Genomic DNA, 24,573 nt, shown 5'->3' on the forward strand with positions numbered 1-24,573 from the left:
GCATTCATTTAGCGACCGTTCCAAGTTACAACGGCATGGGAAAAGGCAACTTATGACCGTTTTTCACACTTACTGTCAACTCATAAAACATTCCTATGTGTCAGCTTTGGGAGCCATTTTGCGACCAGATGCTCCCACGCTGCCACATTTGAAATGAATGATGTATCTCAGCGTTGGCTGCACCCAGGTAACATTGACACGGTCACTCCTAATAAATCAATTTTCGATTCTCCGAGAGACGCCGCTAGAGACTTATGATTGGAATGGGGGTGTCGGATTTGTCAGAGCCCCGACATGTTTAACCCAGATGGCATAAGAAAAACTTATAAAAAGAGAGAGAGAGAGAGAATAAAGCCGGCTTAAGAAAATATTTCTTTTTTAATTCACATATTTACAGTGTAATAATAATACAAGTCATTGTGGCATCATGCGGGGGCTTACCTATGTGTGTTAGAAAAATAATAATACATATATATATATTTGGAAAGGTGAAACTTTGGCATTTTTCTGCACTGATTCAGGCTGCAGAGTTGGACAAGAAGAAGGATGCACATGACAACCTACAAGGAACAGTGAAGTGCCTGGAATCCCATAACCTGGCTTGAGGTTGGCTGTGTTTTTCCACCCCAGCAGGTGCAGTGAGGTGCCCGTGTCTTCTTCCCCCTCTGGGATCTCTGTGTGTGCTTTACATATAGGATGTCAACCCTCCCGGGGTTCGGAGTCCGTAGCAGCAGGAGAGCAGAAAACATCTCTGTCCTCCGGACACGCACACATACACATCCCAAATTCATTGCAACATTCTCCGGGTGAGAGAGGAGGGGAGAGCGAGGGAAGGAGGGAACGACGATGTCAAAGGTTCTTCCTTCTGTTCTTCTGGAGTGTCCAGCAGATGCTGCATGTAACAGGAAGTGCCCAGCAGGATGTGTCCCGTGGCTTGCATGGTGAAAAGGGTCCAGCGGAGAGCTTCCCTGAGAAAAACAGAAGAAATTGGGGTGCGGGGGAAGGAGAGAGAGAGAGAGAGAGATGGTCAGGGAGCAAGAAGGGCATCTAGATGGCCTACAGTAAGAGTTTAAGGTTCTCTTTGAACCCTGAGCTAGCAAATTTCAACTCTTGGTTATTATTTAAATGTCAACTCGTAAAACATTCCTATGCTTGTTTCCAAGTTGCCGTAAGCAGGGGGGGAGGGACGGGGACTTGAAGGAGCAGATTGGCAGTTAAAACCAGAAGTGCTGTCATGACCCTGTCGGAATCTGAATCCGAGGAGGAAGTTGAACAGCTGACAGGGAGTGGGAGTGTGGCTCCGTTGGCTGTGGAGGAAACGGGAAGGGCGAAGTCCGGCTGGGCAGAGCAGGGAAGAGGTAGAACAAGGGAGAGGGAGTTCAGAGGAAGACCCAGCCCCACCCGCTCTTCATCCTAGGGCATGCAAGGATGAACAGAGAAGAGAGCAATGTGGGTTGCATGGCTTACGGGGGAGGAAAGGGCCCTGATTCCCTTCATTAGCCACAGCTGGGAATGAGAGTTTAAAAGAGATGCATGCCGAGAGCGGTGGCTGCTGAGAACAAGCATGAGTTTATCTTGTGTTGACTTTGGTTATCTGTGTCCCTGACATCCTTCCCAACCATGTTGAATTACTGCTGTTCCTTCACATCTGGAATTCCTTTTCCTGCCCTTCCGGACTAATTACCTCATCTTGCCTTGTTTGGACTTTAAGTTACAGTTTTTGTTGACCATGTTTGGGACTTGATTCTCTGCAGCCAAAGGCTGTTCCTGGAAGATTTTTTTTCTCCAGCCAGAAAGTAATCAGGACATTGGGGGCAAAGTTGGAGCTAATAAAGGGACTCCTATTGATTATCTAACTGTGTGGCCTTTGTGCCACGCCCCTTTGGGTCATCACAAGTGCTTTCCACACTTATCTTAAAAAGATTGTAGCCTAGGCAGCGGACCTACTGCCCACGAAAATCCTTCGTTGGAGCAAATTGTGGTGAATCCCAAAAGGATTATTGATGGCTAGGGGAAGGGCCAACCCAGGGAGACCCAAGGACTTACTTTATCATCCTTTTTGCGCCATAGCATTGCATATCATAGGACATGCTGTAGGTCCCATAGAGAGTGGCCTTGACGTTCAAAGAGCCAAAGAAATCCTGGGGGTCGGTCTTGTACAGGTCGAATGTGATGCAGGCCACATCAATACGACGGCGAGGCTTGTGGGACAGCGAGAGCTGGTAGCCGGCTTTCTGGGGACAAAAGAAATGAGGGGGGAAAAAGAACTTTAATGGGAGTCTAACAAACAGAAACAATCGGGGGGGACATGATAGCGGCCTTCCAGTATTCGAGGGGGCTGCCCCAAAGAATAGGGAGTCAAGCTAGTTTCCAAAGCACCTGAAGGCAGGACAAGAAGCAACGGATGGAAACTCATCAAGGGGAGAAGCCAACTTGGAATCAAGGAGAAACTTCTTCCTAACCGTGAGGACAATTGACCAGTGGGACAGCTTGCCACCAGAAGTCGTGGGTGCTCCCAACCCTGGAGGTTTTTAAGAAGAGACCTGTCTGAAAGGGTCGAGGGTTTCCTGCTGGAGCAAGGGGCTGGACTAGAAGACCTCCAAGGCCCTCCCAACTCTGTTATGCCGTATTCTGGAACTGTAATTGAACAGAGTCCGTGCATCCAAGTTTTGCACAACTTCCCTTCCGGTGTGTTGCTCTCTCAATCGCTTTTCGGGATTCTAGCCCTCACAATTCAAGAGCAATGGATTCCTGGCTGGCATTCGTAGCCAAGAGAGAAAAATCTGTTTTATGAGAGACAAAAGCACGTCTCTCTTAACCTGACCCTGAGAGTTATCCATTTCGGCGCTCCCTGTTCCATTTCCTTTCTTTAATACGGTTTGCTGGGAATTGCCTTTATCGCGATGACACTTATCGAAACTGCCCTTTCCTTCCCTGATCATAGGGAGCTTTACAAGCAGAATAATAAAACGCTCCAGCATTTTAAAAAAAATCAACTTTCAAATGTTTCATTTCCATAAAACCAATAGAGAGGGTTGTCGGGGTTTTTTTGCTTTTCAGACAGGATTCCGGTTGGCCTTCGCATCACAAGAGCTGAGCAATCTAGCAAGAGCATCCTTGGCTAAGTTCACACAACCTCATGACTCAAATTAACCCACTTGTGATGTGTGCAGAACAAACACGATATGGGATGGGAGGCTATAGACAGTTACCAAATCAATAAATTAAATTAAAAATAAACCCGCTGACTTTTGGAAACGCCCATTCCAGTTGAACAGCTTTATCCTAGTGAGCCACTTCCATCTTGTGGCTGTCCTTCTCTACCTAGCTAGCCAATGGTGGTTTATTCAAGAAGCCATGGTTAAACTCAACACATGAGTGTTTCCAATGTAGGTGTGGATGACCATCCCTGGGAGGAAACCAAACCAATGGTGGCTTATTTAAGAAGCCATGGTTAAACCCAACAGCTGAGGGCTTCCAACCTAAACGGGGATGACCATTCTTGGGAGGAAGCCAAGCCAATGGTGGTTTATTCAAGAAACCATAGTTAAACCCAACAGACAAGTGGAGGAAGCAGATGCTTGCGCTTCTAATCTAACCAGATGATAGTATGGTCTCGAAAGGAAGATTATGAAATATTCCCTGTCTTAAGTCTTCAGTCTGGCTCCTCACCTTAGCTGGACGCCACACCTGTTCCTCAGTTAAGGCCAGCAATACCGTTCCCTCTTCCAGAGTTTGGAAAAATTCCTCCGAATCGATGCTGGTGCCATCTTCGTCCAAGACAAGGGAGAGGGACCCCACTAAGTCCAGAGCAGTTCGTACCTGTGGCAATAAATTAGATCGGATACCTTGCCATTCCAGACAACCTAGGAATCAGGGTTTGTTAACAAGGGAGCATCTCTTGACCAAGCTGGCTTAGAAAGGAAGCTTTGACCCTAATCGTTTGTCTTTGGATGAGGCAATGAGGGGCCCGTTGGTCTCCATTTAAAAAAAAACATGAGATGGCATTCTGAAAGATTTAACACTGATGATGTTCCCTAGTTGGGTGATGAAATGTCTGCAAGAAAGCCACCTAGTTCAGAGAGCACCAAGGACCCAATAGCTCCTCCCTCCGTCCCTCCCTCTCCTCCTCCTCCTCCTTCCCTCCTCCTCCTCCTTCCCCCTCTTCCTCCCTTCTAGCACTGATGATGTTCCCTAGTTGGGTAATGAAATGTCTTCAAGAAAACAACCAAGCCCAGAGACCACCAAGGATCCCACAACGCTCCTCCTTCTCCTCCTCCTCCTCCCTCCTTCTATTACAGATATTGTTACCTATTTGGGTCATGAAACCTCTGCAAAAAAAACCCCACCAAGGATCCCATAGTCTTTCTCCTTCTCATCCTCCTCCTCCTCCTCCACCTCACAAACCCCACTCCCTTCTGATACTGATGATACTACCTAATTGGGTCATGAAACATCTCCAAGAAAAACCACCAAGCTCAGAGAGCCCTAAAGACTCCACAATTCAACCCTGAGCTACTAATATTCTCTTCTAACCATCCGGAAAGACTTTTAACTTTTTTAATATTGCGGTGGGAAGTCTGTTGTGCCCAGAATTTGCCAGTTCCCCTCCGCTTACTTTCTCAAGCAGGTCATTCAGCGTCTCTGCCACGATGCCTTTCCGCAGGGTGCGCGCACAGTTGCTCACGCGGTAGGGCCTGGGACGGGGAGCAGGGCCAGCCAGCAGCTGCTGGGTGACGGAAGCACTGGCCGACACACATCTGGAAGGAGGGAAAACATCATTTGAGGGAGGGGAAGGATAAAAATGCCAATTGGACATTTAGTCGTTGGCAGCATTTCAAGGACAATAAAGGTGCGTGCTTATCGGACTTATCCCGAAGGACTTTGGCAGACTTCCGTGAGACTATTTACAAACTGTTTCAGACTCCTTATGGGCTGCAAATGACTAAAATTCACCGCCCTTGAAATAAAGAAAAGAAAAAAAGGTTTTGGGACTAACAGGTGTATGTTAGTGTCTCCATCAGTCTTGGTCAGAACAACTACCTACATTTCTTTCCGGAGGAACGGAAAGAGGCTGAAAATAGTCAGAAGATCCAAAATATCCATCATTCGAGGCAAAGAGACGGTGGAAGAGACTGTTGCTGCTTATCTACCGATACTTACTTGGAAAGTGATCGGGGGCTGAGAAGACCCAGCGATTTCTTTGCATAATCCATCAGGCTGCAAGAGGGTAGGATTCCAGGCTGCAGGAGAAGAGAAAACCGGGTTAAGTTGTGTCATTTTCTTAATTCATGTCTTTTTAAGAAAGTGACACCTTGATGGATGGGGCAGCTAGATAAAGAGGAGGCCTGGAGATTATGGATTTCGTGCCTTTATTTTTCTTTCTTTTCTTCCTTTCGTGCTTCTTTCCTTTTTCTTTCCGATTTTTTTTTTCAAATACTTCCCTGCATCTGAGCAAGCGAGCAAAAATGGCTTTATCTATATATCCTTTTTCTACTAAAGAGAGAACTCCATGCACAGGGAGAGGTTTTAGCAAACCATAGGGTCGGGAGGTACCTTGGAGGTCTTCTAGTCCAACCCCCTGCCTAGGCAGGAAACCCTACACTACTTCAGACAAATGGATATCCAATTTCTTCCTTAAAAACTTCCAGTGTTGGAGCATTTACAACTTCCGGAGGCAAGTGGTTCCACTGGTTAATTGTTCTCCCTGTCAGGAAATTTCTCCATAGGGAAGGTCCTATCCATTGCTTCTTGTTCTGCCTTTAGGCTCTTTAGACATCAAAGTGCGTAGAATAACAGAGTTGGAAGGGACCTTGGAGGTCATCTAGTCCCCTCCCCGCCCAAACAGGAGACCCTACACCATTTCTGACAGAGGGCAGTCCAGTCTCTTCTTGAAAGCTTCTGGAGATGGAGCACCCACACCTTCTGAAGGCAAGCTGTCCCACTGAATATAGAATAACAGAGTTGGAAGGGACCTTGGAGATCATCTAGTCCAACCCCCCCTCCCTGCCCAAGCAGGAGACCCTACACCCTTTCTGACAGAGGGCAGTCCAGTCTCTTCTTGAAAGCCTCCAGGGATGAAGCTCCAACAACTTCCGGAGGCAACTTCTGTTCCACTGGTTGATTGTTCTCACTGTCAGAAAGTTTCTCCTTATTTCCAGGTTGAATCTCTCCTTGTTCAGTTTCCATCCATTATTCCTTGTCTGGCCTTCAGGTGCCTTGGAGAATAGCTTGACCCCCTTCCTCCTCTCTGGGGCAGCCCCTCAAATATTGGAAGGCTGCTATCATTTATCAAAAAACAGATTGAGAAGAGCTGCGAGATGAGATTTTCAGCCTCTGGAGGGACCACAGTCTCTCCTTAAGAGAATAACAAAGTTGGAAGGGACCTTGTAGGTCATCTAGTCCAACCTCTTGCCCAAGCAGGAGACCCTACACCATTTCAGACAGAGGGCAGTCCAGTCTCTTCTTGAAAGCCTCCAGGGATGAAGCTCCCACAACCTCCGAAGGCAACCTTCTGTTCCATGGGTTGATTGATTCTCACCCAACCCTCTTCTCCTGTGATAGCTCCTCAAATACGAGAAGACCGCTCTCCTGCCTCCCCTAATCCTTCTCTTCAATCCAAGTTGAGTTCGCCTGCCCATCAGTCTGAAGGAGCCCCTTCCCCTTTCTCCACGCTCCTCTTTCCCCTTCCCAGGCAGGACCCGCCGCCTCAAATTTCCCCTTCTCCTTTGCAAAAGAAACTCCACTTGCCTTTCTGCCGATCCGCTAATCCTGATTTCTCTTCCGCTTGCTTGGCTGACGTGTCCCTGGCTTTATAAGAGCCCAGCCCTCGGCCGCCCTTTGAACAGAGAAGGGAAGGGAAGGGGGAGCCAGTAACCACGAGGGTTAGGCAAGGTGCCGACACCCCCGCCAGGCGGTTGCGAGATGGCGGGGTGAGATCATTGAATGCTTGGAGGCTCTTGGGGAATTGGGTCAAAGGAAGATTTCCTGTCACCACCTCCCAAGGCAGAAACATTCCCAGATTTCAGACCATCCCAAAAGCTTGGACGCCAGGTGGGTTGGGCTAAAAATGACTGATCCTAGGTCTCCCAGCTGGCTTTCATGGCTAGGGAAGAACTAGAACTCACCACCTCCTGGCAATTGTCTCAAAGTCACCCTGTTGGCTTTCATCATGCTAAAGAGAGACTAGAACTCACCATCTCCCAGTGATTGATTCAAAGTCACCCAGCTGGCTTTCATGCCTAAGATGGTACTAGAACTCACAATCTCCTGGTGATTGGGCCAAAGTCATCCAGCTGGCTTTCATGCTAAGGGGAGACTAGAACTCACAATCTCATGGCAACTGGCCCCAAAGTCATCCAGCTGGTTTTCATGCCTAAGATGGTACTAGAACTCACTGTCTCCTGGTGATGGACCTAAAGTCACCCAGTTGCCTTTCATCATGCTAAGGAGAGACTAGAACTCCCATCTCCTAGTGATTGATTCAAAGTCACCCAGCTGGTTTTCATGCCTAAGATGGTACTAGAACTCACTGTCTCCTGGTGATAAACCTAAAGTCACCCAGCTGGCTTTCATAGCTAAGCTAAGACTAGAATTCATGGTCCCCTACATTTGAACCTGGAGCCTTAACCACTAGACCAAATATTTTTTTTTCCACCTAAGAGTTTGTTTCCTGTGCATAGCCTTCAGCCTCTCCCCGCCCCCCGCCCTCCCCCCCTGAAGAGGTCTTACACAAAACGCTCTCTTCTGTAGCCGTTGCAGGTTCCGTTTGCAAAACCGACACTGTTTGTGAGAACAAACCCAGCAAGAGATGTTTAGTATTATGGGACGTCACAAGGGATAACTTGGCTTTGTTACACAACCATGTCCAAGATACGTGTGAGCCTTTTTCTTCCTGCTGGCAAGCTTGCCATGAACTCTGGACTCTTCACCTTTGGCCAGACGTTGTCACTCCAAGTGTCACAGGCCAACATTCTCAGTTAATGGACTCTGACGCAACAGAGCTTCTATCTCAGGAATTTTGAATCGCAGCTCTTACGACTTAACTCTACCTTCCTCAGTTCTAAGAAACCCTTCAGGGAGGGGAAATCTATTTCGGGGAGTGAATGCAATCATTTATTTATTTGTCAGTGGTTTGCTTTTGTTCAAACGCAAATCTTGGATACAAATTTAATTTTTGAGCAGTGCTGCGGGCACAATACTGCAAAAAAGCAAAAGCAAAAAAGCAATTGTAAACCCATCCAGATGGGATTGGCTACAGTGGACTAAAATTGAGTAAATAAATTAAAGCAAGTTTCTGTTGCCTTATGGGGAACCAGTCATTCCATTCACACCCGTTTTCAATGGTTATTTAGAGTTTTTAATTAGCCCTGATAGTGAGATTTGAGGGTAGGGTGAACTATACAAATCAGATTCCTAATAAAATTGGTTGAGCTTCTACATCATGCTTTTCCCTAAATTGACAAACAAACAAACAAGCAAAAAAAGCAATGTTCACATAACATACTATGCGCAATAAATAAACCGGGTTAGGGCTCATACAATATGCTAAGCCAGTGCGCCTTGGAAGTGGGAGATACTTCTAATATATTCTACGGCTAGCAGGATTCCCATAACACTGACAGAAGGAATAGTTTAAAAGTAATACCTGGCTTCAACAAACCATGCTAAAGCAAAGCCAAAGCAGCCTTTTGTTTGGCCTTGCAACAAGCCATGTTTAAAGCCACAGGGAAAAAACATGGTTGAAACAAAACCATGGTTAGAACAAAAACCATGGTTAGAACAAAAACCACAGTTAGAACAAAACCATGGTTAGAACCAGGCCTTGTAGCAAAGGGAAAGAAAGTAGCTTACCCACAACCCTAGGCTTATCAACAATGCTGTTTCAAGATCCAAAATTGTGATACATTAATTCACAGCCAGGTAACTTATTAATCGTACTTAGTTGGTTGAATTGAATCATAAACTAAGTAAATGGACTATACACCACAATTCAATCAGCCCCCTCCCAAAACTAACACTCAAAACTTAAAATCAGGGAGGGGCAACAGGAGGAGGGAGGAAAGAGTTAAAATGGCACCCATTCCCATTCGATTAAAAACCCAACACCCATTTTTACATGCGCTACAACTCATGGAAGAAGAAAGGCAGAGTTGTGTGTTTACAGCTGCCATCTTGACTTCTCCATCCTATCTACCATGGAGTTAGGGGCTCCCATCCCCATCCTAACTTCATGCACATTTCCTTGGCGAGTTTGGGACGGTTGTCCCCCCCCCCCCCACCATTTTCTCAGTCCAACTGGGCTAGCTGGCAATGGCGGGAATAAAACTGGAGGCCAGAATGCTGTCCAGTTTTGGGGACAAAAGCAAACTACGCCCCAAATGACTCGAATAAAGAAGGAGCCCTACTAACTGCTTGGCACTTGGGCAAATGCCCCTGGCACAGCTTTCCTTAACCCAGCCAAGCATATGGTGCAAATATGGTGAGACTTTGGGAAGATCCGGAGAAGAGCGACCAAGAAGATGGCGAGGGGCTCAAGGCTAAAACATGCGAAGAATGGTTGCAGGAACTGAGCTTGTCTGTGGAAAGAAGAATTGTGTGTGTGTGTGTGGGGGGGGACACACAGGATAGCAGTGTTTCAAGATTGGAGGGGCCTCCACAAAGACGAAGGAGGGGCCAATTTATTTTCCAACCCCCCCCACAAAGGCAAAGCCAAGGAGCAACGGATGGAAACCAACCAAGGAGAGAAGCAACCTAAGAACTAAGGAGAAATTTCCCAGCGAGAACCATTCATCGGTGGGAAGGAATCGTGGCTGCTCCGACGTTGGAGAGTTTGAAGAAGAGATTGGACAGCCACCTGGCTGAAATGGTGTAGGAGGTTGGTCTACAAGACCTCCAGGGTCCCTTCCAACTCTGTTAAACGGGGAATGAAAAGGCCAAAGTCATCGATATCCAGCCCGCTCACTGTTTCGTCTCCTTACCTCCTTTCTCACTTACCAAGCAGCTGCAGTGTTGTTGTTGGTTTTTTTTTGCAGGACTGCAAACGCTCTGCTTTTATAGCTGGGCACCCCCTCCCCCAGCTCCTCCCCCTCTTCCCCTCCCCCTCAATCACCTTTCCCGGCCCTCCTGATCAGGGGAAGCGATGGAACTGCGCTATCCCGCCCTAGCGAGGCCACGCCTGGAGGAGTACGGCATCCAGCTGTTGAAAGTGCTGCCCTGCCGCTTCCAGATTTCCTTCCTCTCTCTCTCTCCCCCTCTTCCCCTGCCCCCTTTTTATGGCAACTACTAAAACGGGCACAGGAATGTTTTATGACATTATTGACAGCCCCATCGTACAACTTTCCTTGCCTCCCCCCCCCCTCTTCCCCCCATCGTTAAAGAAATCACGGTCGTTGTTGCATTTAGGAGCAACGATCGTTTGGTGAATTTGGCTTCCCATTCGATTTGACTTGTCGGAAGGTTTGACCAAAGGGGACGACCACGCGACCCTGGGAATGTGCAACCGTCATAACTAGGAGTCAATTCCAAGCCTCTGGATGTTGGTCATGTGACGACGGGGCTGCTGCAATTGTCCTAAGTGTGAAAAATGGCCATAAGTCATTTTTCAACGTTCACTAAATGTTGTAAGTTGGGGGACTAACTGTACAGGGGAGAAATGCAGCTTCTCTTATGCTATGCAGCCCAAGCTGCTATTGAACACCTCTGAAAATATCTCTGGGAAAGAGCTGTCAGCTGTAAATCTACCTGAAGGCAGTTCTTTTTCCTTCCTTTCCCAACTAGACTCCCTCCCACCCACCCCAAGGCTATATAAGAAACGATAAAGAGGCTTTTCTTTCATGTTTCATCTCTAAGAACTGTTTTTTTTTTCCCCCTCCCTGCGGTTTTCTTGGCAGCTTTTCAAAAAGCGATTTCTTTTTTCTTTCTCAGGGAGTTTGTTCAACTTTCCAGTTTAATCAAGGGCCCCGGGGAACATCCAGGGAGATCTCCATCCAAACACCAGCCGAGGCTGACCATGCTTAGCTTTTGAGACCAGCCGAGCATCGAGAACAGCAGCAAAGGGGCAATGAAACTTTGGAGACCCTTGATCTAGAAGAACATTTCGGTGTACAGGGACATTTGGATGCTCTGAGCTTCTGCATAGCATAGCATAGAAATAGAACTTTAGAATAGAATAGCATGGAATGGAATAGAACAGAACAGAACAGAATGAATATTAGAATAGAAATAGAAATTTAGAATAGAATAGAATAGAATAGAATAGAATAGAATAGAATAGAATAGAATAGAGCTGAAAGGGAATTTGGAGGTCATCTAGTCCAGCTCAAGCAGGAGACCCTGTACTAATTCAGATACCAATTCAGTCTCTACTTAAAAACCTCCAGTGATGAAGCACCCACAGCTTCTGGTAGCAAGCTGTTCCACTGGTTAATTGTTAGGAAGTTTCTCCCTAACTCCAGATTGCTTCTCTCCTGGATAAGTTTCCATCCTTTTTTTTTTGTCCTGCCTTCTGGACCTTTGGGGGGTCAAAAAAATCAGGCTCAGTCATAAGACGAAGCCAATAAAGCCATGAAAAGTCATATCGTCTAAAATACACAGATCAAAAACAAATTGACTTCCAGTCTTTTATTCTCTCTCTCTTTCCCAATCTTGGCACCTTCAAGATTTGGAGGCTAGGGAATTCTGGGGAGTTGAAATCCACGAGTCTTAAAAGTTGCTCAGGTTGGACACCCCTTGCCTACAATGACATCATCACTTCCCATCCCACGGCTCGTTTAACAGCTGTGGCGATTCACTTAACAATGGTGGCAAAAATGGTCACAACATCGGATGTGACGCCTTTAGATTTCCCGCTTGCTTAGCAACCGAAATTCTTCAACCACGGATCGTGGTGAGTTCGACGGTCATTTAAGCAGCCAATCCTAAATCAAGAACTATCCATACATCTTTTATTCTCATCTGATTCTGAAGCATTTTTTTATTATTATTATTTCTATTCTTTTTATCGCCCGCTTCTTTGTTCTTCCAGTCAATGCTTTGCTGGCCATACAAAGAGAGATAAAGAAACAGTTGAACTGATTTATGGATTAACTGCTCTGTGCCTTCATGAAATATGTCTGGATTGAGAGACAAATCTTCACGGAAAAGAGGACCTGGCTATATTCCTTATAGCAATTTCTCACCCGTGGCAATTTTAAGAGCTGTGGACTTCAACTCCCAGAATTCCCACAGACAGCCTGGCTGGGGAATTCTGGGAGTTGAAGTCCATGGATCTTAAAAGTTGCCACGGGTGAGAAATACTGCCTGGTAGCACAAAGGAGGGTGAAAACCCAACTCTATTCAGCAGTGATGGGATTCAATTTTTTTTTTACTACTGGTTCTGGGGGCGTGGCTTGGTGGGCGTGACATGGCTTGGTGGGCATAGCTTGGTGGGCGTGGCAGGGGGAGGATATACTGCAAAATCCCCATTCCCTCCCCACCCCAGTAACCTGCTTTCCAGCTCCATTCTCCTGGGCAGGGCAACCAAAGGAGACCCAGCAGATCAGCTGGGACTCAATGGGAGGCAGAGAATAGAAGGGGTTGGCGGGGCCAGTTAGAGGTGGGATTGGCCGGTTCTCCGAACTACTAAAAATTCCACTACCGGTTCTGGAGAACCGGTGCGAACCGGCTGAATGCTGCCTCTGCTATTCATCCTTTTCAGCTGTTGTGAATCCAGCCTTCTTCTGCAGTCCTGATTACTCTCTGGAGTCTGTGCCTGTCCTGTTGGGTTGCAGAACCAAACCAGACAGTTCTAGAGGTGCAGATGACAGACTCAGTCATTCCTCTGTAGAACTGGATCAGCAGCTCCTTTTGGGCAGTTTGAGCTTCCCGAGTTGGCGCAGAAAGAACCTTCTTTGTTGTGCTTTTTTGATGACGTTTTTGATGTTAGGGCACCATTTTGGCTCTTGTGATATGATAGAACCTAGAAATTTGAAGATAGATAAGATGATAGGTAGGTGGGTAGGTAGGTAGATATAGAGATAGATATGATAGATAGATGATAGATAGATAGATAGATAGATAGATAGATAGATAGATAGATAGATAGATGATAGAGATAGATAGATAGATAGATAGATAGATAGATAGATAGATAGATAGATAGATAGATAGATAGATAGATAGATGGATGATAGAGATAGATATGATATATATGCTAGATAGATGATAGATAGATAGATAGATAGATAGATAGATAGATAGATAGATAGACAGATAGATAGATGATAGATAGATAGATAGATGATAGAGATAGATATGATATATATGCTAGATAGATGACAGATAGATAGATAGATAGATAGAAAGATAGAGACAGACAGACAGACAGACAGACAGACAGACAGACAGACAGACAGCTTATGCTGGCATTACATTTTTTGAACATTTTTCTGCCTTAAGCGATAGAAAACCTTGCCAATAATTCTTAGCAATCACATCACTGCAATTCAATAAAAATTTGTGGTGTGGAGAGCCACACAGCCCATGCTTGGAGATCTGTTTCGTATTCTTCATTTCTTGCTCTCTTTTTTTTTCTTTCCTATTTAGCGGCTGGAAACTCACTGGGTTTTTTTTTTTTTCTTGATTAGAAAGTGCAAAAAGATATGTTCTATTCCACTTTTCCTTCCGCCTGACACCATTATGTCTCGCTCACGTCCAAGATGTAATTTTAATTTAATTTAATTTTAATTTCAATTTCTCAAATTCTGCAGAGGAACGTTACATCGGGCCATTGTGGGAAATTAAAATGGAAGCTCTCTACCCTGCTACTTAATCAGTCTCATTGCAAACCACCAGGCTGAGAGTAAAGATGAGTGAAGTCCTTTTTGCATGAAATCCACCCCCCCCCAAAAAAAGATGAATCTAGGTACCAATCCAGTGCCAAGGTTGGACAAAATCAATTACCATCCTTTAATTATCCTTGTGAAAAAGTTGGTCCAAATAAATTGCAATTTCCTGTTGTTGCAGAAAAGGAATTTCTTGTCTTTCAGCATTCTGCAAAAGAGCAAATAATTTTATGGACCAAAAGAACAAGCAAATTAGTCGTATGTAAGGGAAAAATTTGATTTGTAAAGGGTCTGCCTGATGAGAAAATGTAAAGTATGTAAAAACATACTGCGAATGTTTTAAAAATGCTTAATCTGCCCAGCAAACCAATGGACTGCATTATTAATTCCCTATACAGTAAAAGCAATAAAAGCAACGAATAGATTTTGCTCATCTATAGCTCTGATGCAAGCATCTTGGGGAAACTGTGACAGGGAGGAAGGAAGGAAGGAAGGAAGGAAGGAAGGAAGGAAGGAAGGAAGGAAGGAAGGAAGGAAGGAAGGAAGGAAGGGCACTAGCAATAGCACTTGGACTTCTGTACCACCTCACAGTGCTTTGCAGCCTTCACATATATAGAAGGTTAATCACTTGCAGAAATAAACAACTTCTGGTAATAATAAAAAGAAGTCCAGAAGTAAACATGGGTGCCAATCTGCTCACCTGTCACCTTTGGTGGATCCCAAAATTTCACATCATGTCTTGGCTTTTGGGGAAGATGTGACATTCAGCATGCTAACTTTTGAATTGTGAGCCACCCAGAGATGTTTGCTGACACGGGCAGCTAAAACAATCAATCAAACAATCAAACACACACACACACACAACACAAACTCAGAAGAAATTCCACACACAAACACACACAAACTCCGAAGAAATTCCAGGAACAAACACAAACAAACTCAGAAGAAACTCCCATTGCGTTTAATGGTGCTTCCTGAGGCTTTTAGCCACATTTTTCTCTCTCTTCATGAGCATCAGTTCCTAAACCGGCCAGCTTATCTTTTCATAGGGCATTGCAAGTTTAAATATCCCATTAATCAGCTGATTAATCTACCGCAATAAAATAGTGCTTTTGTTGATTAATTGGCAGGGGAGTCTATTAATTGGTGAGGCTGCGATGGAACCGGAGGTTTGTTTATTTCCTGGAACTTTTCCTACCTAGTGAGTTAATGCAATCGGGAATTACTCCAGTGAGTAACAGTAAAGGAATATAATTGCAAATGACCCTTTTCTTTTTAATAAGGACCTGCAATGCCGCTAGTTATGTTCTTCTAGCCCATCTGAAGGTGGACATCAAGCCAATTCTTTTCCACCAGCGTGGTGAATTGAGAAGACGGATTGCCCAGGGGAAATTTTCTCAATCTTAGCCACTTTAAGACAAGAGGACTTCAACTCCCAGAAGTCCCCAGGCAGCCATGCTGGAGGTCGGGCATGAAAAATCAGGACCTTCCGTTAAGTTGCAGTTTGCAAGATTTATCACTTGTACACAAGAATCTGGTCAACTGAAGTTCAACACTAAAGTGGCACCAGAAAAGGGTCAAAGATTCCAAAAGGGGTTGGACGTAGAACCGTTTATGAGAATATAAGGACTCTAGGCTGATGACTTGCTTAACTCCTCCCTTCTCCTGGCTGCCGGCTGAAATTCTGGGAGTTGAAGTCACTCAAGACTGAGAAAAACTGGTCCTGAGGATGCAGTTGAAAAAGCCACGAGGATGAAACTTCAAGGGGACCGTCATTATGACATTCTGGTCACCCCTTGCGGTCACCCCAAATGATTGATTCTTATCCACAGCACGAAAAGGGTTGCTGGCTTGCTTACCAATTAGACAGCAATAGCAACAGTACTTAGACTTATATACCGCTTCACAGTGCTTTACAGCCCTCTCTAAGTGGTTTACAGAGTCAGCCTTTCACCCCCAACAATCTGGGTCTCCTCATTTTACTGACCTCGGAAGGAGGGAAGGCTGAGTCAACCTTGAGCCAGCCAGGATCAAACTACTGGCAGTCCGCAGGATTAGCCTGCAATATCGTGTTCTAACCACTGCGCCACCATAGCTCTTAATAGCAACAGCACTTAGACTTGTACACCGACTTCACAGTGCTTTCCAGCCCTCTCCAAGCAGTACACAGAATCAGCCTCCTGCCCTCAACAATCTGGGTGTCCCCATTTTAACAAGCTTGGGAGGATTGAGGCAACCTTGAGTCGGTCAGGATCGAACTCCTGGCAGTGGGCAGAGTTTGACTGCAGTGCTTCATTCTAACCCCTGTGCCCCCATGGCTCTTGATGGTGATGGTGAACCTAATACACGCACGACAAAGCTGACATGCCACACCGTTTTGGGTGAGACGCCGATGTTTACCCTGGCATTCACCAGCACCTAGGAACTAGTCTTGAAAGCGCAGACCATTTCCGCATGATTTCCTGAAATTCTGGAGGTCTGTGCTGAAGTGCTAGCTGCAACCTTTCCTTTTATGCCATTTGATTTGCGGGGTGGGTGGGGGAGGGGAATCAGAGAATAAAACCAATGGAGAGGCCTGGTGAACACGTCCCTGATGAGAACAAAACAGTGACTCACTTACCTGCTCTTTCAGCAGCCTTAAGCTCTTTTCTTTTAGCTATTTTGCAGCCCGGGAGAAAAATGGATGGGAGAATTCTGACAAGTGGGCTATTGTTAAGTACAGCTTTAAAAGGAGAATAAATTGGGGCACAGTGGCAGTTTAAGTCCCCGATTACAAAGATGCCAGACCGGCAGTGCAGCTTCCATCACGTTTGCAAGCTCTCAAAGAGGCCAGGTTGTTTTTCGGCTCTCAAGGATCTGCGTAAAAGATTTTTCTCTGCCTCTTTTTGAAGCACGGCGTCCACGTGATGATAATAATACGGCCGGTTGCAGACTCAGCCAGATGTTTAGGCTGGATTTGGCATTTTTGTCCACCCGATCAGTCTTTCCCAAGAGAGGCAGGTGGGGTTGTTGGTTGGTGTTGAAAGGCCTCATTGCAGGACGTAAGTCGTTCCAAGTAGTGCTGCCTGTTGCAATTGACCAATGGGGATTTTGTCAATGCCGATGGTCCTCCAAACGGTGCTCCAGTTGTTTTTGGCTTTCACCCAAGGAACCTGTCACTATTGGTGCTACCCTTGCTTTCTTTTGCCACAGTGTTTCTATTTCTATTTGTAGGTCTTTGTAGTTTGCTATCTTCTCCAATTCTTCTTCTTCCCTTCTACTGTTTCCAGGCACATCCACATCCACTATCCAGACTTTTTTTTTTTGGAGGCTTGGACAACCATTATCCAGAATGGTATTAGCTCTCCTACTGGGCTGGACTAGAAGACCTCCAAGGTCCCTTCAAAGTCTGTCATTTCGTTATTCAACGGGGACCAGAACAACGGAGTCAGGTGCTGAAAAAAACCCAGTTTAAAACAATCCTCGATTAACTTATCTGAAATTTCATTAAACACTCCAGGTTCCCAAATTGCTCATTTGTCCTCTCTTGACAGATTTACGGGAGATTTGATGATTTAATGCAAGGGTTTCCTCCAGCCCCTCCCTCTCCCCACTATACCTCCCCAGGAGTGTCGTACCCCAAATTTTGCATTCATTAATCCTTTGGTTGAAAAGTGACAAATGGCGGGGTGCCCTTTCCCTGCCCTCTGCCCCCCTCCCCATTCTGACAGCCGCTCACAAGATTTATGGGTCAGCCATAAAAATGAATTTATCTTTCGTGAAATATAGGGTGGGGGTCTGAAGCAAAAAAGGACCTCTCCATACAAATGGAGCAGTGTTGCATGCGCAAAAAAAGAAAAGATTATAAGGAGGGCGAAAGCAGGAAATGTGTCATCTTTTCAAAACCTGCCATTTATAACTGTAAATTAAGACGTTCTCGTTCTGGCATCCAGGTCAGGCGTGCCATAGGGTTGGCTGGAATGCTGATTTGGAAAAAAGAAGAAGAGGAATTGATGTATCTATGTTCACCGCAAAAACGTAGCCCTTGACTTGCAACAGTTCATTTAGTGACTGACCTGTCCCTGTCAGAGCCTGAATCCGAGGAGGAAGACAAACAGCTGACAGGGAGCGGGGAGTGTGGCTCCGTTGGCTGTGGAGGAAACTGGGGAAGGGCAAAGTCCGGCTGGGCAGAGCAGGGAAGAGGTAGAACAAGGGAGAGGGAGGAAGACCCAGGCCCACCCGCTCTTCATCCTAGGGCATGCAGGAAGGAACAGAGAAGGGAGCAACGTGGGTTGCATGGCTTACGGGGGGGAAAGGGCCCTGATTCCCTTCCCAAAGCATACCTGGGAATGAGAGTATAAAAGAGAGGCGCGCTGAGAGCGGTGTTTTCTGGGAACAAACATGAATTTATCTTGTGTTGACTTTGGTTATCTGCATTCCTGGTATCCTCCCAACTGGGATGATTTACTGCTGTTCCTTCACGTCTGGAATTCCTTCTCCTGCCCTGCTGAACTAATGACCTCATTTTGCCTTGATTGGACTTTTAAGTCACAATTTTTGTTGACCATGTTTGGGTCTTGATTCTCTGCAGCCAAAGGCTGTTCCTGGGAGAGTTTTTCTCCAGCCCAGAAGGTAACCAGGACATTGGGGGCAACGTTAGAGATAATAAAAGGACTCTTACTGATTATCTGACTGTGTTGCCTTTGTGCCATGCCCCAGGTAATCACAGTGACTTGAAAAAAGGGGACTTAGCACCGTTTTCCCACACTTACGACTGTTGCAGCATCCCTCAGGGTCACGGGATCCAAATTCAGAGGCTTAGCAACCGACTCACAGTTATGACGGTTGCCATGTCCCAGGTATCGTGTGATCCCCCTTGGCCACCTTCTGACTAGCAAAGTCAAACGGGGAAGCTGGATTCGCTTCAACAAACGTGGCAAGAACGGTCATTAAAAATGGCCCAACCTTCACTTAACAGCCGTCTCACTTAGCCACATAAATCTGCTCGGTTGTAGTTGTAAGTCGAGCCTTACCTGTGTTTATCACGCTTGCAGCTTCCCTGGGCTTCACAGACCGGGATTGTAACATAAATTTGCTTAATGGATGTCTCACCTAGGAGCAGAAATTCAGGGCTGAATTGTGGTTGTAATTTCTGTGATCTATCTCGGTGGTTGCTAGGAGTCAGAATAACCGAATGGCACATCAATCAGCCAGTCAATCAATCAATCAATCAATCCTGGTGATTGCCTATTGGTGCTATCTTCACTTTCTTTTTTTTATTATTTGCAGGGCTCCCGACTTATTTATCCTCTCCAATTCTTTCTCTTCTCTTCTGCCATCTTTAGGTACTGCTATGTCCATTATCCAGACTTTTGGTGTTACGTGGTTCCAAAGCCCCCTTCTGTTTTCCGTCTTCTGCAACTTTTATCCCTTGCTGTGTCCAAATAGTTGCCCATTTGGTGATCCAAACAGGAAGGGCAAAGATTGACAGCCACACCTTCCCTGTTCCATCTCAGTGTGGCAAAAGCTCTGGAACAAATACGCCATAGATCAAAGTAACGCAGCTTGCCAAGCCAGGAAGCAGCACGGGACAAGCTGTGCATAGAAATGTCCCTTTTTCTTCACCGTTCTTACAACACAATGGGCTTAGGGAGGTCAAAGAAGGCCGAGGGAGTGATTTTTCCCAAAGTCTCTAGATTTGTTGTGGTTGCTGACCACAGAGCCTAGGACACAGAATAACAGAGATGGAGGGGGGGGGGGCTTAGAGGTCTTCTAGTCCAACCCACTGCTTAAGCGGGAGAGCCTGTTTTATCTTGTTTGTGTTTTTACTGATTTCGTTGTAATTTCTGCGATCTGGTTGCTAGGAGTCAAAAATAACTTGATGGCATATAATCCGTTGATCCGCCAATCAATTCTGGGGATTTGCCCAAAGTGTCCCAGCTGGCTTTCATGCCTAAGGTGGGATTAGAATTTATAGTCTCCTGGTGAAAGATTCAGAGAAATCCATCTGGCTTTCATGCCTAAGGCAGGACTAGAACTCACAGTCTCCTGGTGAATGGCTGACCCAGCTGGCTTTCATGCCTAAGGCAGGACTAGAACTCACAGTCTCCTGGTGAATGGCCCAAAGTCACCCAGCTGGCTTTCATGCCTAAGGCAGGACTAGAACTCCCAGTCTCCTGGTGAATGGCCCAAAGTCACCCAGCTGGCTTTCATGCCTAAGGCAGGACTAGAACTCACAGTCTCCTGGTGAATGGCCCAAAGTCACCCAACTGGCTTTCATGTCTAAGGCAGGACTAGAACTCACAGTCTCCTGGTGAATGGCCCAAAGTCACCCAGCTGGCTTTCATGCCTAAGGCAGGACTAGAACTCAGTCTCCTGGTGAATGGCTGACCCAGCTGGCTTTCATGCCTAAGGTGGGATTAGAATTTATAGTCTCCTGGTGAAAGATTCAGAGAAATCCATCTGGCTTTCATGCCTAAGGCAGGACTAGAACTCACCGCCTCCTGTTTTCTAGCCTAGTGCCTTCACCACTAGACCAAGTTGGCTCTCCACCCACAACCAACTTGAAAAACATGTTCGAAGCACGCTTATGCCGTTGCAACCATTATCGCTTCTCAACTTGCCAAAGGACTGGGGGGGGTGGGGTGGGGGGAGGAAGGGTGAGATGGAATGCAAGCTCCAGACTTCAAGCAAGAGAATTGTGAGAACCAAGGACACATCTGCAGGTATCAGCCCAAGCAGAGACTCTTTCTCAAAACAGTACAATGACACTCAATGGGATAATGTGAGCTGCACTAATGGGAGGGAGAGGGAGAATTCTATATTGTAGCTATGTGGGTTTGCGCGGGAACTAGGTAGAGCTGGCTTTGACCTCAATAGTGCCGAAATGATGTACTCAATAAAGTGTTGCATTGAGGCATTCGTGCTTGCTTTGGTTGGGTGTTGTGGCCTGCCAGCAGCCAGCAGTGCTGGCAGCAGACTCGGACAGTAAGGAGTTTGGGAAGGAAAATGAGCCAGTCCTGGAGTCTGGGGAAGGCTCGGACGAGGGCTCTGCATCAGAGGCAGAGATGGGGCCAGGGCCATCTGACAGTTATCAGCTGCCTTTGGAGTCGGAGATCAGTGGGGAAGAAGAACAGCTGGAGCCTGTTCCCAGTGTGCGCATGCGCAGAGCTGCCAGACAAAGGGAACAGCTAAGGAACAAGGGTTGACTCAGGTGGTCAGTGAATTCCCTCCCATAGGGAATAAAGAGAAGCGAAAGGAGAGTGGTGTTTGCAGGAGACAATTAGTCCAATTCATTAGGGTGAAGATCTGTTCCTGACTCCTTGCCAAATAATTGCTGCTACAGCCTGGCGTTTGGAAGATATCGGCCTGGCAACTCTCCAAGCCTGATAAAGGTCTGTAGTTGTGAAATCTCATGAAAGACTGTTTGCCGGGGCTTTGCTGGAGAGGAATTCTCTTTATAACCTAAATAAAAGGGGTTTTATCAGGACAAGGAGTCTGTTTCATGATCTTGGGAAGCCTAGGCCGGAACATTGGGTCCATCAGTCGGGACGTTGACCCACAACTTGAAGCTGGAGAGTTGGAACAGCCCAAGCTATTTTGCTTAAAAGACGTCTTAAAATGAAGGACGTCTCCCGCTCGCTCCATTTTTTTTTTTTACAGAGGAAAATGGATTTTTTTCAGCTGAATTTCCCTTCAGCAACGATTCAACACTTCCCTGGCTGTTGACAATAGTCCAGCTGCACATGGTGTGTGGTTTTCTACGTACAACCCCTCTCACCTCTGGCAGCTGCTGCTACGATTTTGCTCAATGGTAGAACCGGCCTCGATCCCTAGGAACCCACAGCCGTGCAGGCAATAGGCAGAAGGAGAGGAGAGCAAGACTATTAAATAAAATGCATTTCCACCCCAGGGGAAAAGTAATGAAAGAAAAGAAAGCCGCTGGGAGAATTAACAGAGGTTTTGCATTACTGTCAGAGGGGAAGGCATATCTAAGAGAAATAGCGCGCTCATTAATAAGCCAGGGTGAGGAAGATTAAATTAATGATAACTCCAAAATGCCCGTGCAATAGAAAGACTTTTGAAAACCTCATGGAGAACGGAGATGCCTTTTAAAAAAAAAAAGAAGAAACATGGAGTAACAGAAAAACCGAAACCAAAAACGAACGGGCCGCTTTAGCCTAAATATGCATTCATAAAATCTGCGAGGGGTTGAAGTCCTGGGGGTGGGGTGGGGGTCTGCGGTGGAAAGAGAAAATTAAACGATTTTACCAGAAAAGGCAATTTAAAAATTAAAAAGAAAAAAGAATTAAAGCTAAAAAAAACAACAACACAGGGAAAAAGTGACCCGCGGAAGAATGGTGAAAGATTGAAAGACACAGCGGAGTCATTTAAAAGCTATCCAGGTCTTTGGGTTTTATGATATATCTAATTAAGAAATCGATTAAGATAATGGAACAGAACATCATAATAGGATGCTCTAGGAAGGAGTTGTGCACTTTGCATGATTAGAGGCCTCCGGCTCAGTTAATAACAGAATTTGTCTTTTCGGTCACAAACTGGATTTTGGAAAAAGGGTTCCCAACACTTGGACTTGGGAAATTGCCGAACGGTGGGATTTCCTTTCCCATCCTCCTCTTTTAATTATTGCTCATTTATTTAAATGCAACTGCCTTGCTTAGCAACAGAGATTCTGGTCCTAATTGGGTTTGTAAGTTGAGGACTACCTGCATTGAAGATTTCACCAAAGATCACATCCTTTCTCTCCCAATAATGCAATTCAATTCAATACACAATTCAATACACAATACAATACAATATATAATACAATATACCCCAATACAATACAGTACAAACATAATACAATATGCAATGCAATACAGTACAATACAATACAAAATACAGCATACAATACAATATACAAAATACAATTTACAACATATAATACAATATAATACACCACCATACAGTGCAAATACAATATACAGTGCAATGCAATGCAGTGCAATATTTTGACTATCACTGCCTTCCAAACAAAGAAATAGGTGATGGGAAAATACCTATTGACAAAGAGTTTAAGCTTACAAATATAAGGGATTCTATTTTTTCATCTCCAATTTTAAAATAAGCAACAAATGAACATTCAGCTCAGTGAAGGTTTAATGACATTTAATATTTTTTTTCTCTTAATGGGGAAAAGAAGCCCTCTACGCACAGATAGATTTTGCCGCAATGGCAAAAAGATATCTTCCTTTTGTTTAGTCAAAGCCCTTTTATCTCGTATCTTCGCTAAACACACACACAGCCATTCAAAGAGTCGATGAGGATGAAAAGAGAAAAGTTGGCTCTGTAGTCTAAAAGAAATGACACCAAGGGACAAAGGAGAAGAAGAAGAAGAAGAAAAAGGAGGGAGGAGGAGGAGGAGTTATTCAGAGAGGACATTGATAGAAGGTTAAAAAAAGAAAAGAAAAATGTTGGAAGAAAACAAAGCCAAGAGAACTCTATAACGGGTCTCCATGGTTTTAACTAGCAACCTCTTTCACGTTTTCCCCTACTGGGTCTCTAGGCTGAATTCATAAGCCAGTGGTAACTCATGGGCAAGTGACTCAATGTCCTGAGTTAAACCAGTTGGTCTTCAGCCTGGTGGCTCTTGGTTCTTCCATTCCTGTTGAACTTTTAGTCCATCCAGGTTCAGAAAAATGGCCCTTGTGTTCCCTGGTCTCTTCTCTATGAGTAGCGAGTAATCGTTTCAGGACAAAGGAAGTCATTTCTTCTTCCTTTCCTTTCCTTCCCTTTCCCTTCTTTTTTTCCTTTCCTTTCCTCTCCTTCCCTTCACTTCTTCCCTTCGTTCCCTTCCCTTCTTCCTTCCCTTTCCTTTTCTTCCCTTCCCTTCCTTCCCTTCCCTTCTTCCTTTCCTTCCTTTCTTCCTTTCCTCTCCTCTCCTTTCCTTCCCTTCCCTTCCCTTCCCTTCCCTTCCCTTCCCTCTTCTTCCTTTCCTTTCCTTTCCTTTCCTTTCCTTTCCTTTCCTTTCCTTTCCTTTCCTTCTCTTCACTTCTTTTTTCCTTTCCTCTCATTCCCTTCCCTTTCTTCCTTTCCTTTCCTTTCTTCCCTTCCCTTCACTTCTTCCTTTTGTTCCCTTCCCTTCTTCCATTCCTTCCCTTCCCTTACTTTCCCTTCCTTTCCTTTCCTTTCCTTTCCTTTCCTTTCCTTTCCTTTCCTTTCCTTTCCTTTCCTTTCCTTTCCTTTCCTTTCCTTTCCTTCCCTTCCTTCCCTTCCCTTCCCTTCTCTTCCCTTCCCTTCTTCCTTCCTTCCCTTCCTCCAAGGAGGGAAAACATCCAGGAGGGGCCTTTTTAATCTGCTCTTAAATTATTTGTTGAGCTTGGAATTTGCAGGAACTCCAAATACTTTGGTGTGGGAAAGCTTCACACACGCACACACACAGAGGGAGAGAGAGACAGAGATAGAGACACACGCACACACACAAAATCAGAAGTGCAGCAAATGAGCCTGATGGAGGAGACCAGAGGGCCTTTTTAACGGCCTTTGAAGGAAAGCTAATTGGGTGGAGACCTTCTTTTGTTTCTCATGGCTCGTTTTTATACAAACTGCTGACCAGGTTCTGTGTGTGGATGATCCTAGTTGATGCCTTTGTCCAAAATGCTAAGCTTGGTGAATGCTAAGCCACCCAGGGCCACCTTGGTGAATTAGCAAAATCTAATGGGGAGAGGAGTTTATGGCTTCCATGTCAGATCCCAGCCCAGAACATGGATTA

At 45.5% G+C, this 24,573-nt stretch overlaps 1 protein-coding gene and 1 long non-coding RNA gene across 6 annotated transcripts; both read right to left on the bottom strand.

Moving 5' to 3' along the window:
- Window positions 1–359: 359 nt before the first annotated feature.
- CIDEC (cell death inducing DFFA like effector c) lies at window positions 360–10,151 on the bottom strand. Of its 5 annotated transcripts, none has more exons than XM_026718686.2 (6): window positions 9,997–10,151; window positions 5,164–5,243; window positions 4,619–4,760; window positions 3,673–3,822; window positions 2,047–2,234; window positions 360–968 (listed from the first exon to the last, which is right to left on the bottom strand). In XM_026718686.2, the coding sequence occupies exons 2-6, from the start codon at window positions 5,214–5,216 to the stop codon at window positions 788–790; spliced, it is 714 nt and encodes a 237-aa protein (XP_026574471.1). In that variant the 5' UTR covers window positions 5,217–5,243; window positions 9,997–10,151; the 3' UTR covers window positions 360–787. The 5 variants fall into 5 exon arrangements, with proteins under 5 accessions (XP_026574471.1, XP_026574474.1, XP_026574472.1 ...); XM_026718689.2 differs by having other exon boundaries at window positions 9,981–10,019; XM_026718687.2 differs by lacking the exon at window positions 9,997–10,151 and adding an exon at window positions 6,751–7,042.
- Window positions 10,152–11,596: 1,445 nt separating this feature from the next.
- LOC148124628 (uncharacterized) lies at window positions 11,597–16,598 on the bottom strand. The gene is made up of 3 exons (XR_015739603.1): window positions 16,444–16,598; window positions 13,942–14,031; window positions 11,597–12,958 (listed from the first exon to the last, which is right to left on the bottom strand). It is a non-coding gene; the product is annotated as an uncharacterized LOC148124628 (long non-coding RNA).
- Window positions 16,599–24,573: the final 7,975 nt, after the last annotated feature.

This window comes from Pseudonaja textilis, chromosome 15, assembly GCF_049901715.1.
Source record: "Pseudonaja textilis isolate UNSWEBS1 chromosome 15, rPseTex1.2, whole genome shotgun sequence".
Taxonomy (NCBI): domain Eukaryota; kingdom Metazoa; phylum Chordata; class Lepidosauria; order Squamata; family Elapidae; genus Pseudonaja; species Pseudonaja textilis.

What these genes read in the sequence shown, in the direction of transcription:
- CIDEC (XM_026718686.2), bottom strand. Translation starts at nt 5,216, where the DNA reads ATGGATTATGCAAAGAAATCGCTGGGTCTTCTCAGCCCCCGATCACTT. An exon ending in AGGTGTGGCGTCCAGCTAAG is followed by an intron (nt 2,235 to 3,672) that starts GTGAGGAGCCAG and finishes TTTTGTCCCCAG; the next exon opens with AAAGCCGGCTACCAGCTCTC. An exon ending in GGCGCAAAAAGGATGATAAA is followed by an intron (nt 969 to 2,046) that starts GTAAGTCCTTGG and finishes TGTTTTTCTCAG; the next exon opens with GGAAGCTCTCCGCTGGACCC.